The sequence below is a fragment of the Haliotis cracherodii genome, unplaced genomic scaffold (genome assembly GCF_022045235.1).
Source record: "Haliotis cracherodii isolate W230 unplaced genomic scaffold, xgHalCrac1.p SCAF_28, whole genome shotgun sequence".
Classification (NCBI taxonomy): domain Eukaryota; kingdom Metazoa; phylum Mollusca; class Gastropoda; order Lepetellida; family Haliotidae; genus Haliotis; species Haliotis cracherodii.
In genome coordinates, this window is record NW_027266284.1 from 2,019,113 (window position 1) to 2,038,981 (window position 19,869).

A 19,869-nucleotide genomic window follows, 5' to 3' on the forward strand; every position below is an offset into this window, starting at 1 on the left:
CCTATCAAGGCTCTGTGTATGATGGGTTTTGGGTGTCCATCTTTGACAAATGACATCTTGATGGAGTGTTCTCTGTGCCTTCACTTGACCTATGACACTTCTCACAAGGTTTAAATCTTTAAAATATGGTTGGTTTCCTGCAGGACCAAAGGTCCACAAGGGTTGTGTGAAACCTTCTGAGCCCATCTATAAAGGATGTATAGTACACCCTCAAGAGTTGGCATGTATTGAGTACAATACTTTCCATGCTCACAGCCTGCAGTTGAACCAAATAGAAAACGAGGCAGCATTATTCAACAGGCATCAAAGTGACTTGGTCTTCTCTGTTGATAAGAAGGGAAAGAATTTGCTAGTGTGCTGCCATCATATGTCTTCAACTGAAAGGGCTAACTACAACAGCATGCAAGTGGACAATGTGCAAACTTAAGGGGATTATGCTCCTTCCAATGCCAGTGGTAAGAGGTTGGCAGCAAGGAAAGCAAGAGCCTTGAAGAAGATCCAAGATCAGAAGACCTTGAACTGCCACCTCTAAGGAAAATGATGATAAAATACATGATATAATTATAGATGACAGCATCACACGTCACACAGCCAATACAATAGTCATCTGTCATGAGAGAGTTGAGAACATTCTGAGGAATGAACTGGGCATGACAAAGGTTTCAGCACCTTGGGGTCAAGGCTTCTGACACCTGATCAGAAACAGTCCAGGTTCATCATGTCTCATGAGAAAAATATTGTTTTGAAGCCAACCCAGCTGATTTGTAAGCATGGATGAGTCTTGTGTTCACCAATATCAACCAGACTCTCAACAACTCTCAAAGCAGTGGAAACATCTGGCGTCAAAGTCTATTAATCTGATAAGACAACAATGTGAGAATATCAAGGCTAAACGTAGTATAAAACTCACTAGAGATGTGTTGTTCTACCATGCGTACATGGTTTTGAAATCTTGTCAGGCACTGTCAGATTTCCACCTCTTCCAAAACTTGAAGAAAGAACTTTCTGGCAAGCATTATGCAAAAGAAGATGCCATCATTTCTGCTTTGGAGGACTTTTGGATCCTGGAATTCCAGCATCATTGGCAGAACTGTGTGGATCTTGGGGGGAAGGGTTGGGTGGTTGTGTTGTGTTGAAAAATAATTAGCAACCATTTCCTTCTGGGCAGTCCATCATAGTTCAGCTCCAAACATTTCATCCACGTCTTGTGTCTTATGGCATGATGCTTTGGTGTTGTCCATCATCTGCCCATTCATCATCTTGGAACTTCCATGAACCAGTTTAGCCTGAAATTGAGGGAGTATCTTCTACTCAGAAACTAATCTTTGCGGTTATCTACCAATTCATTGCTTGCAACCTCTTCCATATTTCTGGTTATAGTATTCAAATTGTGGAAAATGTTTTAGCACCATCTTCTGAGGCGCTACGAAGTCCAGAGAGCTGAATATTTGGCACTACAATGGGATTCAGATGTATCCGAATGAAGAATAGAACCTTTGTCTTGTTATCAAAAGTGTAAACATCTAATGGAAAAAGAAAAGTTTGAGAGTATAATTGATAAAACTAAGAATTTGTTTAGATCAAGGTTATAAGGTGTCCAGAAAAGATTTGAGCATCGTTATCTCCATTCACCTTGTTAATTGTTGATTACGTTCCAAAAATTTATCATGTTTGAAAAACTGTTGTACAAAATACTGTGATATGTCACATAGATACTTGTTAGCATGGCATTGTTCTTGAATGTTAAAGGTATATTACATTGATGCCGACTGTCCTCTCACACTGAAAGTTTTTTTATCCACTTAGTAAGACAATTATTTAGAACCCTTTAGTTTAACAGTCTGTCCTGTTGCTCCAGTCTAAATAGAAATTGAACATAATCACTTTCTAATCTTGTAATATGAAAAGATCTTTTGAGCACACTCTAGGATGAATTATGATTAAGAAAGTCCTCACTGCAGCCTTATTTCATGTTTACAAGATTTCAAATGTCCCTTGTGTGTGATAGCATATTCAGTGACAAATTTGAGGTTTAATAGCAACAGGCTTCCCAGTCATATTTTAACCTTGTTCACGTAGACTAAACATATAAAGTATGCATAGGTTTAAAATTTTAGTCATGAAGATATTTCCATAACTTAGGCTGTGTGTGATTGAGGCCAGTCACTGGAAGAACAAGAAGTGAAGGAGGCCAATGCTGGAGCTATAAATAGCCATCTGTATTGACATTCTGTCATTGAATTGTCTCCAGACTTTGTCCTTTTTTGTAGCAAGTTGAAACTATTATCTCCAGGCAGACACATGATCACGAATTGTCCTATGTAAACTCAGGACCTCTCACAGCTTGTTAGTATAAGAAGTAACATCAACCATGGAAGGGGATATGGATTTTGTCTCGCCATGATCCTTCGGACAATATTGGTGCAAGACTACAAGGCGACTCATGACAGTTTGTAATTGTCAGATATAGGCACCATTGACCAACATTATGTTATTATATGGGTGTTTTCATTTTGGCCTTATTATTGGTCCAAGGTCAAGTCATATTGGTCCGAGGTAGGCTGTAATAATAACGTCTTGACAGTTGAGAATGGACACAGTTAGGAGGGAATGCAGTTGACAGTAGCTTGTCCATGAGGGTTGACATGGGACACAGGAAGGGAATGCAGTTGACAGTAGCTTGTCCATGAGGGTTGACATGGGACACAGGAAGGGAATGCAGTTGACAGTAGCTTGTCCTTGAGGGTTGATATGGGACACAGTAGGAAGGGAATGCAGTTGACAGTAGCTTGTCCTTGAGGGTTGACATGGGACACTGTAGGGAGGGAATGCAGTTGACAGTACTGTCACAGTAGCTTGTCCTTGAGGGTTGACATGGGACACTGTAGGGAGGGAATGCAGTTGACAGTACTGTCACAGTAGCTTGTCCTTGAGGGTTGACATGGGACACAGTAGGAAGGGAATGCAGTTGACAGTAGCTTGTCCTTGAGGGTTGACATGGGACACTGTAGGGAGGGAATGCAGTTGACAGTAGCTTGTCCTTTAGGGTTGATATGGGACACAGTAGGGAGGGAATGCAGTTGACAGTACTGTCACAGTAGCTTGTCCTTGAGGGTTGACATGGGACACAGGAAGGGAATGCAGTTGACAGTAGCTTGTCCTTGACAGTTGATATGGGACACAGTAGGAAGGGAATGCAGTTGACAGTAGCTTGTCCTTGAGGGTTGACAAGGGACACAGGAAGGGAATGCAGTTGACAGTACTGTCACAGTGGCTTGTCCATGAGGGTTGACATGGGACACAGTAGGGAGGGAATGCAGTTGACAGTAGCTTGTCCTTGAGGGTTGACAAGGGACACAGGAAGGGAATGCAGTTGACAGTAGCTTGTCCTTGAGGGTTGACATGGGACACAGGAAGGGAATGCAGTAGACAGTAGCATGTCCTTGAGGGTTGACATGGGACACAGTAGGGAAAGAATGCAAGTTGTCTGGATGTCCTTCAGTGTTGGCCAATGTACATGTAAAATTTGGTTTAAGTGTCTGTTTGTCCTTTAATGTAGGCCCATGTTACTTGGTGAAGTTGATTTAGCTGGCTCTGTATCCCTCAATGTAGGTCTATCTTTATGTTCATTTTGGTTTATGTGGCTGTTTCTACCCCAGTATAGGCCCATGTTATGGGGAAGTTTGTTTATCTTGTTCCTCTGTGTTGATAAGTTTCTTTTTCTGTCCCTTTTGGCCTACATCCCACAGACTTTAAGGAGAAAGGCCGAAGGTGAGATTTGATATTTTCAAAGAATAATGTTTTGAGTTTTAGCATAGTATTCAAGTTCATCAGTAGAGTTGACAGTAATAAAAGTGTTTAGTATGAAAGCATTCTCAACGCTGGCAACAAATGAAAATGATGGATTTGTAAGTGTTCTGAGGGAGATGCGGCAGACAGTATATATGTGTGCCTGCTGGTCCTGGGGCAGACCTTCCAATAATGCTGATGGCCTACTGCTTAATGGAGGAGACAGTCAATAAATTGTGTCAACTGGCAATGATTTGAGGTCTGATTACACTGCAGTGGGCAACCAGAGACATTTCATTGATAAGCTTGAAATAAACCATTTTATGGATGGAGACATCTTTGTAGCAAAGTGGGTTCTTAAACTTAGAGAAAATGAGAATTTCAGTTGTTCATGCTTACAATCAAGCAAATGACAGATATCGCTAACTGTTAACTTCTCGCAGACCAGGCCAAAGTAAGAGTGTGAGTTTCAAACAAAGAAATGAAGTCTTGTCACATTGGCCTAGCTGAAGGTTGCAGGAATGTGACTGTACAGAGGTATGAAGGGAAGAGTGTGACTGTACAGAGATATGAAGGGAAGAATGTGACTGTACAGAGAGGTATGAAGGGAAGAGTGTGACTGTACAGAGAGGTATGAAGGGAAGAATGTGACTGTACAGAGAGGTATGAAGGGAAGAGTGTGACTGTACAGAGAGGTATGAACGGAAGAATGTGACTGTACAGAGAGGTATGAAGGGAAGAGTGTGACTGTACAGAGAGGTATGAAGGGAAGAGCGTGACTGTACAGAGAGGTATGAAGGGAAGAGTGTGACTGTACAGAGAGGTATGAAGGGAAGAGTGTGACTGTACAGAGAGGTATGAAGGGAAGAGTGTGACTGTACAGAGAGGTATGAAGGGAAGAATGTGACTGTACAGAGAGGTATGAAGGGAAGCGTGTGACTGTACAGAGGTATGAAGGGAAGAGTGTGACTGTACAGAGAGGTATGAAGGGAAGAATGTGACTGTACAGAGAGGTATGAAGGGAAGCGTGTGACTGTACAGAGAGGTATGAAGGGAAGAGTGTGACTGTACAGAGAGGTATGAAGGGAAGCGTGTGACTGTACAGAGAGGTATGAAGGGAAGAGTGTGACTGTACAGAGAGGTATGAAGGGAAGAATGTGACTGTACAGAGAGGTATGAAGGGAAGCGTGTGACTGTACAGAGAGGTATGAAGGGAAGAGTGTGACTGTACAGAGAGGTATGAAGGGAAGAATGTGACTGTACAGAGAGGTATGAAGGGAAGCGTGTGACTGTACAGAGAGGTATGAAGGGAAGAATGTGACTGTACAGAGAGGTATGAAGGGAAGAGTGTGACTGTACGGAGAGGTATGAAGGGAAGAGTGTGACTGTACAGAGAGGTATGAAGGGAAGAGTGTGACTGTACAGAGAGGTATGAACGGAAGAATGTGACTGTACAGAGAGGTATGAAGGGAAGAGTGTGACTGTACAGAGAGGTATGAAGGGAAGAATGTGACTGTACAGAGAGGTATGAAGGGAAGAGTGTGACTGTACAGAGAGGTATGAAGGGAAGAGTGTGACTGTACAGAGGTATGAAGGGAAGAGTGTGACTGTACAGAGAGGTATGAAGGGAAGAGTGTGACTGTACAGAGAGGTATGAAGGGAAGAGTGTGACTGTACAGAGAGGTATGAAGGGAAGAGTGTGACTGTACAGAGAGGTATGAAGGGAAGAATGACTGTACAGAGAGGTATGAACGGAAGAATGTGACTGTACAGAGAGGTATGAAGGGAAGAGTGTGACTGTACAGAGAGGTATGAAGGGAAGAGTGTGAATGTACAGAGAGGTATGAAGGGAAGAGTGTGACTGTACAGAGAGGTATGAAGGCAGGAATTTGACCGTACAGAGAGGTAGTAAGGGAAGGAAGTGACTTTTCAGAGTGAAGGGAAGAATTGTGGAGAGGGCTACAACTGTGCTGCCCAAGACAGCCTGTTGTTAGTCACTTCTCTGGGGTGGTGCCTCTTTTTCTCTTTGTGATTCACAGTTAAGGGCGTTTGTGCTCAGCCTCTTTGTGTAGTTTGTGTGGCTTGTATAACATCTCACGCCGCACCATTAAGTGTATTATTATCACATGCAACAACATGCATAAATAAAGAATAGACTTCTTAGTTATGATATATACTGAACCAAATTAAAAACTTCACAATCCTAAAATTTTAACATTATAGTGGTAAAAGTGTTTTTTCACGTGCAACTGGTCACATGGCCATAATACCGCACGTTTTCAGCCATACTTGTTAGCAGTCAATAACAAGAAAAGAAAAACACAAGAAAACAAAAGTCTTTACGGACATTTGTCATGCCACGCCTTTTAAATATGCAACATGAACGTGCCATCAGCATGTTGCAGACGGGAACGTCTGTTGCTGAAGTCGCAAGGATGATGGGTTGTAGTTGACGGACTGTTAATGATTTACAGACGCGTCTACAGGAAATGGGTACCACCACTGATCGCCCTCAGCCAGGTCGACCAAGTGTGAAGTCACATGCAGAGGATCGTCAGATTGTCTTTCGTCAACTCCGTAACTGATTTTTGACGGCTACATCAACCGGAAATGAACTGTTTTGGGGTAGACTGAGTGGGCAAACTGTTCAAAACCGTCTGAGAACTGCTCACCTTCAAGCATGACGACCATACTGCGGGCCGATTCTGACTCAATTACACAGACGTCAACGTCAATTGTGGGCACAGCGATATTTACGATGGACTCAGAGGAATTGGAATCAAGTCATCTTAAGTGATGAATCCCGATTTAATCTTTGATTTGCTGATGGTAGGGCGAGGGTGTGGAGGCGCCGTCATAAACGTTACGCCCAGTGTTGTGTACAGGAAGTTGACTGATTTCGAGGCGGAAGTGTCATGGTGTGGGGTGCTTTCTGTGGCAATGCATGTTCCAGGCTTCTTGTCATCCGTGGCAACCTCAACGCTGCTGCTTACCGCAACCAGGTACTGGCACCAGAACTTCTGCCTTTTATGGCAGCACATGGGCCTGGTTTGATCTTCCAACACGACAATGCCAGACCCCACAGAGCAATTTTGACAAGGAATTTCCTTCAGAATGCGGGAGTCAACGTCATGGACTGGCCGTCAAGGTCTCCCGACCTCAATCCCTTTGAACACGTCTGGGATGTTCTTCGGCAGAAGTCTGTGCACTCTCCAGAACCAACCACAGAAGTTGCAAGATCTTGGCACCATTTTGCAGCAACAATGGCGTCGTCTTCCCAATCATGTGTTCACAAGCATCACAAGGTCCAAGAGAAGGCGTTGTGTGGCAGTTGGCAACGCACATGGTGGCCATACACGCTACTGAACCTGTGTGCCATCAGATTCTCGTGCTTGGGACTTATGATTTATACTGTTGATGTTATTACTGAATACCGTAGGTGCTTGGAACAAATTATGATTACCACCATTAATTGAAATCCTTCTTTGGACATTAATGATTAAAAATTACCTTCTCTGATACATTTGTCCGTAGTATATCATATATGGGATTACTTTTAAAAATGTGACGTTTTTGATTTGACTCAGTATATAAGTTGCATGAATGAATCTAAAACAAGCAAACAAAAGGAAGGTCGAAACTGAGTCATGAAATGTACATTGCAGATAAATGGGGAAACATTGCACATTTTGTAGGTACAGTGAGAGAACACATTGCACATGTTGTAGGTACAGTGGAAGAACACATTGCACATGTTGTAGGTACAGTGAGAGAACACATTGAACATGTTGTAGGTACAGTGGAAGCACATTGCACATGTTGTAGGTACAGTGGAAGAACACATTGCACATGTTGTAGGTACAGTGGAAGAACACATTGCACATGTTGTAGGTACAGTGGAAGAACACATTGCACATGTTGTAGGTACAGTGGAAGAACACATTGCACATGTTGTAGGTACAGTGGGAGAACACATTGCACATGTTGTAGGTACAGTGGGAGAACACATTGCACATGTTGTAGGTACAGTGGGAGAACACATTGCACATGTTGTAGGTACAGTGAGAGAACACATTGCACATGTTGTAGGTACAGTGAGAGAACACATTGCACATGTTGTAGGTACAGTGGGAGAACACATTGCACATGTTGTAGGTACAGTGGGAGAACACATTGCACATGTTGTAGGTACAGTGAGAGAACACATTGCACATGTTGTAGGTACAGTGAGAGAACACATTGCACATGTTGTAGGTACAGTGGGAGAACACATTGCACATGTTGTAGGTACAGTGGGAGAACACATTGCACATGTTGTAGGTACAGTGAGAGAACACATTGCACATGTTGTAGGTACAGTGAGAGAACACATTGCACATGTTGTAGGTACAGTGGGAGAACACATTGCACATGTTGTAGGTACAGTGGGAGAACACATTGCACATGTTGTAGGTACAGTGAGAGAACACATTGCACATGTTGTAGGTACAGTGGGAGAACACATTGCACATGTTGTAGGTACAGTGGGAGAACACATTGCACATGTTGTAGGTACAGTGGGAGAACACATTGCACATGTTGTAGGTACAGTGGAAGAACACATAGTAGCTGTGGGAACCATAACTATCAAACAGTTTTGTGAGGACAGATAGACAGACTGTATGAACATGTTTGTAGATTTCACTGGATGTAAACATCAGGCTCCAGTAGAATGTTAGTCTAAATAACCTTCTGTAAACATGGTAAATAAATATGTTATCCTTTTGTCAGGGATTATCTGGATAATCTACAGATGACTTATATCAGTTTCATCACAATGCCCAATAGTTAGTTATTACATGGAATTGCTTGCCATCAGAATATAATTATTTACTATCCTGTTTTTTGTAATGAGAAGCCCCATAGAAAAATGTATGAAAAGGGGGAATATAAGTGATCCTATAAATCTGATGAACTTCCTGCAGTGGGGATTCTAATCTACAAAGCAGTTCTGATATGGAGGGGTATGATAAGGCAGGTGCCCACTGAGGGGATGTCAAGAGTGAGTGCACTTGCTCCCTGCTGATTAGTAGAGTAATCTTTAGAGATAGGATGTGATATTTTTAGAATGTTTGGCAAATCATAGCAAGCTTGGTGTGTCTGAAGCTATTCCATGCAGTAAATGATTTCTTTGTTGCAAAGAAACTTGTTATGTGCATGAGTTTGGGTTATTCCAAATGCCATGTGAGGTTAGTATGTGGCGAGTGGCCAGTTATCTTTCTTCCTCAGTCTCTATAGACTTTGGTCAGTACTCATCACCTTAAAGTTCAACTTTGATCCAGGAAAACAAAAATATCCTTTCAGCTTGGTGATAGTGGTATCCTAAAAAATTACTCTAAATGTCTTTATTATGTCCCAATTTTGAACTTCAAAGGATGCATAGACAGTTTCATTTAGTATGTAGGTCTGATTTCATGTTTACACCGACAGATGTACAACTACCAGCTGTATTGCGGTAACAAAATAGCAAGATAACATAAGCATATGTATGCCCAGATTGTTTTACAGTTGTCTTTGTAGTTTGGTTACAACAAATATATTTAAACATGCTTAGATAATATTTTCATTGGATGAAAGTTGTCTATTAAGAACTACCTCTATCAAAATTGCTGACACAATCATGACAGGGAAATTTCCGAGTTTGTCAATGAACCAGTAACTTTTTCGGTGTTGGTCATCTTTACTTCTCTAAGTAGGACTGAGAAGTTGGCATGATGAACAAGGGAGATATTCTGTGGATACACAACTTCTTTATTGCTATGAATGCAATGTTTTGTTGTTTTTCTACACACCGAAAAAAGTTGTATATCTATCATGTCTATAGAACTATAGATTGGGCTGATCATTCAGAGGGGATTATGAAGATGTGTTGAATAGATACTGAAGTAAATTCATAGATTGCTGTAGAATGTTGAATACTACTGAATGTTTCTACTGAATGTTGACCACAGCTGTAGAAACTAACAGTTTCTGTCCACTGGTCCTTATAATGATAACATATAGCAAAACCCCTAAAAACTTTCTACTAGTCCTTTGGATACCTTAACTTTTGGGCAGTTTGGGTGGAACTACATGACAGGTGCCAATTTCTAACGCTGCAGTCACTGTCAGTCTGTATAAAGCAGTCAGAGTTCGGGTGTGCATTCCTCCTTTTGTTCATTGGGATCGGTTGCTTATTCAATCATGAGCATGCAGTCAAACGCTCCGACTGTTTTTAAATATACGCAAAAACATGGGAGTTAAAGATAATTAAAGTGTCTAAATGATCAGAAACAATGCTTCTGTATTTATTTGTGCTAAGGTTTTCACCAGGAATGTGGATGTAGTCCGTCAGTATTTACTGTTTACCGGTATATCATTTTTTCAGAATACAGTCTTGTGAAAATGTATTCATTATTGTAAATGTAATGCTTATGAACGTCCGTTTTTCATCCAATGTAAAGCAGTATATCGTGAAAACTTTGATTATATGTATACAACTTAAAAGTATAAAACAATATTATTTTAATGATAACAATTGCCAACTTATTGATGAGATTATTCCCAAATTTGTTTTCATTTTGAATGCAAAAGAATTATGGTCTAAGGTGCCCGGCCATCTTTTGAAAAGTAGACATATAATACTAAGCTTGCTGTACCCATGATACTGTTAGAAATATTGCTTGCTGTGCCCATCATACTCCTTTATGCAGATGAGATGAAGTTTGATGGGTGTGGTTCTCTTATGGTTCCTCTGTGAAGGATTGTGCAAATGGCCTCCATTCAGTTTCTGGCTCATTTGTAATAAACCAGCCTCTTTCAGTTTAATTTGATCCAAGGTGTCCTGTAGTTTGGTGATTTCACTTTGTTTGAGAGATATATATATATACAGTATTCATTGAGAATCACAGAATTTCCAAACTCTGCTGAACCTGTATTTTGTTATCTGAGAATAACAGAACGGCAACGAGAAATTGTGCATTATCTGCCGCGAGTTAATGAATGGTGAGCCCCCACCCTGAGACTTTCATTCACAGTGGATAATCAGTAATTCCGGTATCGAGTTGATAATTCTGTTTATTACTCATTGTCATTATAGGACAGACAAGTCAGAAGAAACATACAAACTGTCAACCATGCATAAAATCTATCTGAAGTCACGCCTATTTTTTCAGATTATGTGATATTATCAGATTGTGAAGTCATGGAAAATGAATGACATTATGTCGTATTGTTCTCGAAAATAAAGCCATATGATGTCATATTACATAGACGGGTGGTACTATATTTTCCTGATTATAATGCACAATTTTGGGGACAAGGTTCGGAAAAATTGTTACTTTGAATATTATACACAATCAAAACCTAGATTGTATTGCTTACGATGGACAAACTGGAGATAATAAACTTGGTCGATGGAAATGTAATCATCACACTCAAGAGTATCGTGATAGTATTTTTAAACTATTGCTACAGTAAATTTGTCTCTAACTGCATGTAGGTAATGTGAAGTAGAGCTTTACATGACATATAACTGTGTTTAATTTGACCTCATGTGGCATCTATGACCTTCTTTCATTTGCATCTGTCAGAGGATTGAGTCTGCCATATTCCAATTTCATTCAAATGACTGCAAAGACATTCATTAAAGATTGGAAACCTCACATTGCCTGTTGAGTTCCAAATTCAAGATAGTGTAGTTAAATCTACAGGTAGGCTAACTCTAAATGGTAAAACACCCATTATTTATCACCTAATTACATTTAGGAAAGTGTTATGTTTATATTACTGATTGAAAGTGTAGGCTCCAGTGGAATTGCTTCCATGTAGTTAGTGAAATTCAGATATAGGTAACTCAGCTAAGTCAGCTGAACTTTGCTCATAGAAGACTTACTCCGGTTCAAGAGGTGAAGACAGGCCTGTTTCTTCCCGGGAATGTGATACCTGCACACAATGGTAAGAAGGCAGGGGAGATGACAAGGGTACTTAATGAGGAGGTGTCACTGGCTACGACAACCCCAGTCTGTTTCCTATAAATCTGTGTCCATTTCCACCTGACCTCATAACATGAACATTGCCATATATACACACTCATGTTGTATGTAGTACAAAACACCTTGCCAGATTGTCCCCTGCCAAGGAGACAGGTCAGTATCTTGACAATCTGCTCATTTATGTTGGAATGCAACACCTGACAGGATGTGCATGCAGTTTGGGAGAAGCCAGCTGTTTTGTTTTATCTAAATTGCTTCAATATGAATAAACAGATGATTCTTCGTGGATGGGTATTGGATAGAGGATTGATATTAGAGTTTCCATTCTTATCAGAAGTTTGTCAAGTTTCAACCTGACAAAATGATGTTTGACACATGTGCATGACTAATTAGTGACCACTGCATGACAAGTAGTTGGCCATCACAACTGAGAGTAATGCATGCTGACCAAATACCATAGTTGTAGGAGGGTCTCTATGGGAGATGGGATGGGATGGGGGAAGTATTTTAACTTAGGGTCCCTTTCACATGGCAGTAAATTTTCAATATATTTACAAACTACCATCGATACTCCTATACAAGTACAGGAAGTTAAGATGCATTCTATATGCAGGAAAATTTGCAGTTATTCGTTCTTTTTGTTACTGTCAAATTTTACTTTGCACCTTTCACTTTCCTTCCAAAAGCAGATCCTGCTTGGCAGAATGAACTGAGGTGAAAATATTTCTTGTTTTCATCTCCAATAAATACCAATACAGAGTCTCCAACATGCTTGGTTCAGTTCAGTTTTATTTTATGACTATTTTGCATGAGCAGTGTGTTATTGTTACTTCATGTATGTTCTTATCATTGCTGTTAAGGTACCATTTACATCTAAGTTTAGAGCTCTATTATGGTGAGATTAAGATACTGTAGAGAACCTGTTTATTCCTTAGGCAACTGTAATGCAGTTTTTACCTTATAAGCTAATGACATGGGCAAGTCTGGCATTGTATATTTGCATTTTCAAATGGCCAGTTTAGTTGTTTGAATTGTTCGTGTAGATATTGTAATTATGATCAGCATGGTTAATAATGTTAAGAAAGGGAGAGGCTTGTAGTCCAAGTGTGGCATTAGTGATAAGGTGTGTGTATGGGGGGAAAGGGTGTTGGGGGATCACATTACGCACAAGGCAAGGATGACCTGACTGCCTACAAAAACTTGCAGCAGAGATTATATAGGAAGAACATCTGGATGGTGTGAGGCTCTGCAGGGGGGTGTCAGGTGCCACATCATCTTGTAATATTGGAAACCATCAGAATGAAAGGGATACAGAGACGTGCAAGGCTTAATTGAGAATTTTTTAATTTGAGGCCGTAAAACAGGATCAACCGGCATTTAGTGAAAGCATGTTGATTGATGGAAGAATTGGATTGGGTGCCTCCCGCCCCTCCTGGGGAGCCCTGGAAGTCTGGAACCAGGCCAGTTGGCTTCCCGTTTGAAGAGAGATGGTGCAGGATACAGAGGTGTAGTGCAAAACTTTGATACACTCAACTCACCAGATACAACTTTATAATTTGCAACTTTGTGAGTGGCATGGACTGGAATTCTACCAAACATCTGGAGTACTTCTGATGTTGTGTCATCACAAATTCCTGGAGTATTTAACAGTCAGGTGTAAGAAGGTATGCAAGTTGGCTAGTTGTGTTGCAGGGGGAGCTAAGGTTTCCACTACATGATGTCAGGTTGGCAGCCATATACAGCTAGCCATACAGGCCAGTGCAGTACTTCAAGGAGAGAGCACACAGTGGCACTTTAGTAACTACTGCTTACATTGAAGGTGAATTGGTCATTAATTGTTGTACTCGTGCATACAAGGCGGTATTACTGTAAGAGGCATATATACAGTGTGACCTACGACAGGACTACCAGACTCAGGCCAAGAAGTGCATGCAGTGCTTGTTTTGATCACATATAAACTAAAGCTTTTTAACAAAGTATCTTTGATGATCTGCACTTGCTTAAACCATGGAAGGATGCAGGCAGCTGCAACACATCAGAACATCTCAACATAGTTTTGTTCCAATTTACTAATCCCTTGCTGTAAGATTATTAAGAATCTTCTAAATTACTGAACAGTCAATATGATCGGTATTTTACAAAATGTTTATTCCCTTGATATGTTTTTAATTTAGAATTAAAAAAGAATGATTAGCAGTTAATGTTAAAATGTCTGTCCACTTGTTGAACTTACCTCAATGCAGATTGTCAGCGAGTTACGTGGTCTTTTGTTTTGTTATTGTTAAAGCATGTAAAATACTCACATGATATTTATCCACAAGCTTCAGTTTAACATCAAGGTGAACATTTCTAGACCTTGAAGAAATAATTTTCATTCGATATCCAAATTGAAGCAAGTGTAATTTTCTATTTTTCTACTGCAGATGTGATTTGAAGAAGCATCACCAAAAACAAACTGTTTTGGTACTCTTTATATATCAGCTGAGAAAGACTCAGTGACAATGAACCACAGGGGAATTGTGTATCAGTGTTTATTTATTCTGCATTACTGCCATAACTAAGAAATGAATACACAACACCTTTTTATGGATAACATTAACAACTTCTTTTATTCTTTGTAATGACCTTTCAGGGCTACTTCTTGCCTTCATCTGTCTGTGTGCCACAATTGTTAATGGGGGACGGCAGGACTTCAGTGACAACCAATTGTTACTATATTTACTGTATTATGCACCCTTGTTACTCATATATAAAAACCAAAATGGATGCTTATTGAAACCATGCATAGTAAGTTAGAATTTGATGAAGCAGAAGAGTTACAAACATAGTCGAAACACAAGTGTATCTGGACATTTTGCAACGAAAGATTACAGTTGTATTTCGTGTTACTGTTGCAGCTGACCTGACTGAAAGACCATGCCAAATATAAAGTATGGTAATAGAGGAAGTGATGAGTGATGTGGTATCCATTCAGTTTTCTTTTCCAATTGATTCACTTTTCAAACCTATGATAAATGATCTTTATCATCTCATGTGTCACATCCTTCTGAATGTGGGGAGCCATTCTCACCAGCTATTCTCAGTGTCACATCCTGCTGTAGATGGGGAGCCATTCTCACCAGCTATTCTCAGTGTCACGTCCTGCTGTAGATGGGGAGCCATTCTCACCAGCTATTCTCAGTGTCACATCCTGCTGTAGATGGGGAGCCATTCTCACCAGCTATTCTCAGTGTCACATCCTGCTGTAGATGGGGAGCCATTCTCACCAGCTATTCTCAGTGTCACGTCCTGCTGTAGATGGGGAGCCATTCTCACCAGCTATTCTCAGTGTCACATCCTGCTGTAGGTGGGGAGCCATTCTCACCAGCTATTCTCAGTGTCACATCCTGCTGTAGATGGGGAGCCATTCTCACCAGCTATTCTCAGTGTCACATCCTGCTGTAGGTGGGGAGCCATTCTCACCAGCTATTCTCAGTGTCACATCCTGCTGTAGGTGGGGAGCCATTCTCACCAGCTATTCTCAGTGTCATGTCCTGCTGTAGGTGGGGAGCCATTCTCACTAGCTATTCTCAGTGTCATGTCCTGCTGTAGATGGGGAGCCATTCTCACCAGCTATTCTCAGTGTCATGTCCTGCTGTAGATGGGGAGCCATTCTCACTAGCTATTCTCAGTGTCATGTCCTGCTGTAGGTGGGGAGCCATTCTCACCAGCTATTCTCAGTGTCACATCCTGCTGTAGGTGGGGAGCCATTCTCGCCAGTTATTCTCAGTGTCACATCCTGCTGTAGATGGGGAGCCATTCTCACCAGCTATTCTCAGTGTCACGTCCTGCTGTAGGTGAGGAGCCATTCTCACCAGTTATTCTCAGTGTCACATCCTGCTGTAGGTGGGGGAGCCATTCTCACCAGCTATTCTCAGTGTCACATCCTGCTGTAGGTGGGGAGCCATTCTCACCAGCTATTCTCAGTGTCATGTCCTGCTGTAGATGGGGAGCCATTCTCACTAGCTATTCTCAGTGTCATGTCCTGCTGTAGGTGGGGAGCCATTCTCACCAGCTATTCTCAGTGTCACATCCTGCTGTAGATGGGGAGCCATTCTCACCAGCTATTCTCAGTGTCACATCCTGCTGTAGATGAGAAGCCATTCTCACCTGCTATTCTCAGTGTCACATCCTTCTGAATGTGTGGAGCCATTCTCACCAGCTATTCTCAGTGTCATGTCCTGCTGTAGATGGGGAGCCATTCTCACCAGCTATTCTCAGTGTCACATCCTGCTGTAGGTGGGGAGCCATTCTCACCAGCTATTCTCAGTGTCACATCCTGCTGTAGGTGGGGAGCCATTCTCACCAGCTATTCTCAGTGTCACATCCTGCTGTAGGTGGGGAGCCATTCTCACCAGCTATTCTCAGTGTCACATCCTGCTGTAGGTGGGGAGCCATTCTCACCAGCTATTCTCAGTGTCACATCCTGCTGTAGGTGGGGAGCCATTCTCACCAGCTATTCTCAGTGTCACATCCTGCTGTAGGTGGGGAGCCATTCTCACCAGCTATTCTCAGTGTCACATCCTGCTGTAGATGAGAAGCCATTCTCACCTGCTATTCTCAGTGTCACATCCTTCTGAATGTGTGGAGCCATTCTCACCAGCTATTCTCAGTGTCATGTCCTGCTGTAGATGGGGAGCCATTCTCACCAGCTATTCTCAGTGTCACATCCTGCTGTAGGTGGGGAGCCATTCTCACCAGCTATTCTCAGTGTCACATCCTGCTGTAGGTGGGGAGCCATTCTCACCAGCTATTCTCAGTGTCACGTCCTGCTGTAGGTGGGGAGCCATTCTCACCAGCTATTCTCAGTGTCACATCCTGCTGTAGATGGGGAGCCATTCTCACCAGCTATTCTCAGTGTCACATCCTGCTGTAGATGAGAAGCCATTCTCACCTGCTATTCTCAGTGTCACATCCTTCTGAATGTGTGGAGCCATTCTCACCAGCTATTCTCAGTGTCACATCCTGCTGTAGATGGGGAGCCATTCTCACCAGCTATTCTCAGTGTCACATCCTGCTGTAGATGGGGAGCCATTCTCACCAGCTATTCTCAGTGTCACCCACTGCTGTAGATGAGAAGCCATTCTCACCTGCTATTCTCAGTGTCACATCCTTCTGAATGTGTGGAGCCATTCTCACCAGCTATTCTCAGTGTCACATCCTGCTGTAGATGGGGAGCCATTCTCACCAGCTATTCTCAGTGTCACGTCCTGCTGTAGGTGGGGAGCCATTCTCACCAGCTATTCTCAGTGTCACATCCTGCTGTAGATGGGGAGCCATTCTCACCAGCTATTCTCAGTGTCATGTCCTGTTGTAGGTGAGGAGCCATTCTCACCAGCTATTCTCTGTGTCACATCCTTCTGAATGTGGGGAGCCATTCTCACCAGCTATTCTCATTGTCATGTCCTGCTGTAGATGGGGAGACATTCTCACTAGCTATTCTCATTGTCATGTCCTGCTGTAGATGGGGAGCCATTCTCACCAGCTATTCTCAGTGTCACATCCTGCTGTAGGTGGGGAGCCATTCTCACTAGCTATTCTCAGTGTCACATCCTGCTGTAGGTGGGGAGCCATTCTCACCAGTTATTCTCAGTGTCATGTCCTGCTGTAGATGGGGAGCCATTCTCACTAGCTATTCTCAGTGTCACATCCTGCTGTAGATGGGGAGCCATTCTCACCAGCTATTCTCAGTGTCACATCCTGCTGTAGATGGGGAGCCATTCTCACCAGCTATTCTCAGTGTCACGTCCTGCTGTAGGTGGGGAGCCATTCTCACTAGCTATTCTCAGTGTCACGTCCTGCTGTAGGTGGGGAGCCATTGTCACTAGCTATTCTCAGTGTCACATCCTGCTGTAGGTGGGGAGCCATTCTCACCAGTTATTCTCAGTGTCACATCCTGCTGTAGATGGGGAGCCATTCTCACCAGCTATTCTCAGTGTCACGTCCTGCTGTAGGTGGGGAGCCATTCTCACCAGCTATTCTCAGTGTCACATCCTGCTGTAGATGGGGAGCCATTCTCACCAGCTATTCTCAGTGTCATGTCCTGCTGTAGATGGGGAGCCATTCTCACTAGCTATTCTCAGTGTCACGTCCCGCTGTAGGTGGGGAGCCATTCTCACCAGTTATTCTCAGTGTCACGTCCTGCTGTAGGTGAGGAGCCATTCTCACCAGTTATTCTCTGTGTCACATCCTGCTGTAGGTGGGGGAGCCATTCTCACTAGCTATTCTCAGTGTCACATCCTGCTGTAGATGGGGAGCCATTCTCACCTGCTATTCTCAGTGTCATGTCCTGCTGTAGATGGGGAGCCATTCTCACCAGCTATTCTCAGTGTCATGTCCTTCTGTAGGTGGGGAGCCATTCTCACTAGCTATTCTCAGTGTCATGTCCTGCTGTAGATGGGGAGCCATTCTCACCAGCTATTCTCAGTGTCATGTCCTGCTGTAGGTGAAGAGCCATTCTCACCAGCTATTCTCAGTGTCACATCCTGCTGTAGATGGGGAGCCATTCTCACCAGCTATTCTCAGTGTCATGTCCTGCTGTAGGTGGGGAGCCATTCTCACTAGCTATTCTCAGTGTCATGTCCTGCTGTAGATGGGGAGCCATTCTCACCAGCTATTCTCAGTGTCATGTCCTGCTGTAGATGGGGAGCCATTCTCACTAGCTATTCTGTGTCATGTCCTGCTGTAGGTGGGGAGCCATTCTCACCAGCTATTCTCAGTGTCACATCCTGCTGTAGGTGGGGAGCCATTCTCGCCAGTTATTCTCAGTGTCACATCCTGCTGTAGATGGGGAGCCATTCTCACCAGCTATTCTCAGTGTCACGTCCTGCTGTAGGTGAGGAGCCATTCTCACCAGTTATTCTCAGTGTCACATCCTGCTGTAGGTGGGGGAGCCATTCTCACCAGCTATTCTCAGTGTCACGTCCTGCTGTAGGTGGGGAGCCATTCTCACCAGCTATTCTCAGTGTCACATCCTGCTGTAGGTGGGGAGCCATTCTCACTAGCTATTCTCAGTGTCACATCCTGCTGTAGGTGGGGAGCCATTGTCACTAGCTATTCTCAGTGTCACGTCCTGCTGTAGGTGGGGAGCCATTCTCACCAGCTATTCTCAGTGTCACATCCTGCTATAGATGGGGAGCCATTCTCGCCAGTTATTCTCAGTGTCCTGGTGCAGCTCTTTGGGATAGTCCTGTGTTTTGACTGCAACTGACTGACGACTGCTGTTTTGGACACATTGGTCAAATGTTTCAAATAGCCAAATAACATGTTTCCTAATATTGCAAGTTTGATGTTATTCTACAAGCAATAAACATGCCTTGGAAGCTTTACTCCATCCCCTCCTGCACATCAGCTGGGCATGATCCTTTCTCCAGCTGTTCTCTCAAAACTGCAGACATTGCCCTTCTGATTGTTTTTATTCCGTGAAGTGCCCAAGTTACCATAGCAACACAGCCTTCAGAAAAGTGTTATCCTGAAGAAGGAGAATATTAGAACCTTTTGCTGCTTTTTCAAAATAAACAGAGGGACTACTGTGTTCATTTTGGAAACCTAAAAAAATCAAACATATGCTATTATTTTATTCAGCTGAGGGCTTTGTTCGGTCCAGACTGAGAGACTTGCAATAAACACACAGATAATGCAAGGAGAAGTCACTGTTGACAGTGAGAGTAGCGGCACATTCAGTCTGGTATCGGTGTTGTATGTAATAGTTTGAACTGTTTTGTCCCTCATTAGCTATCCCAGGCCACATCCTCATTATAAAGAAGAAACAATTGGATTAGTATGGAAAGTCTATAAAGTACTCAGTTCTTTGTATATTAGATTTAATGTTAATTCTACCATGACATTTTGAGAATCATGTCTTTTGACTGGTCCCCTAACCAGGGGCCCGGAAACCGTCATATACGCCGGACATGTCCGATTGGGAATCTCAAATGACCGGTTTAAAATATTGCTTACCGGACATTTTAAAAAGTATTGTCCGGACATTCTTAAATTTTGACCGGACATGATCAACAGTTAGGACTGA

The 19,869-nt window shown here is 42.6% G+C and overlaps 2 protein-coding genes across 6 annotated transcripts in view; one reads left to right on the forward strand and one right to left on the reverse strand.

Moving 5' to 3' along the window:
- Positions 1 to 19,869, forward strand: part of LOC139473397 (fibroblast growth factor receptor 1-like) — a 122,117-nt gene that overhangs the window by 51,685 nt on the left and 50,563 nt on the right. The window contains exon 1 of one of the 5 annotated variants that reach the window (XM_071255962.1): positions 13,280 to 13,465. The exons of 3 other annotated variants lie outside the window; for them this stretch is intronic. The gene's annotated coding sequence lies outside the window, so the exon portion shown is untranslated. Of the gene's footprint in view, positions 1 to 13,279; positions 13,466 to 13,519; positions 13,621 to 19,869 lie in introns of those variants that run through there. One more of the 5 variants, XM_071255967.1, reaches the window with a different exon arrangement.
- LOC139473311 (uncharacterized) lies at positions 1,173 to 18,199 on the reverse strand. The gene is made up of 3 exons (XM_071255838.1): positions 18,108 to 18,199; positions 7,599 to 8,397; positions 1,173 to 1,286 (listed from the first exon to the last, which is right to left on the reverse strand). Exons 1-3 carry the CDS (start codon positions 18,197 to 18,199, stop codon positions 1,173 to 1,175), a joined length of 1,005 nt encoding a protein of 334 aa, XP_071111939.1.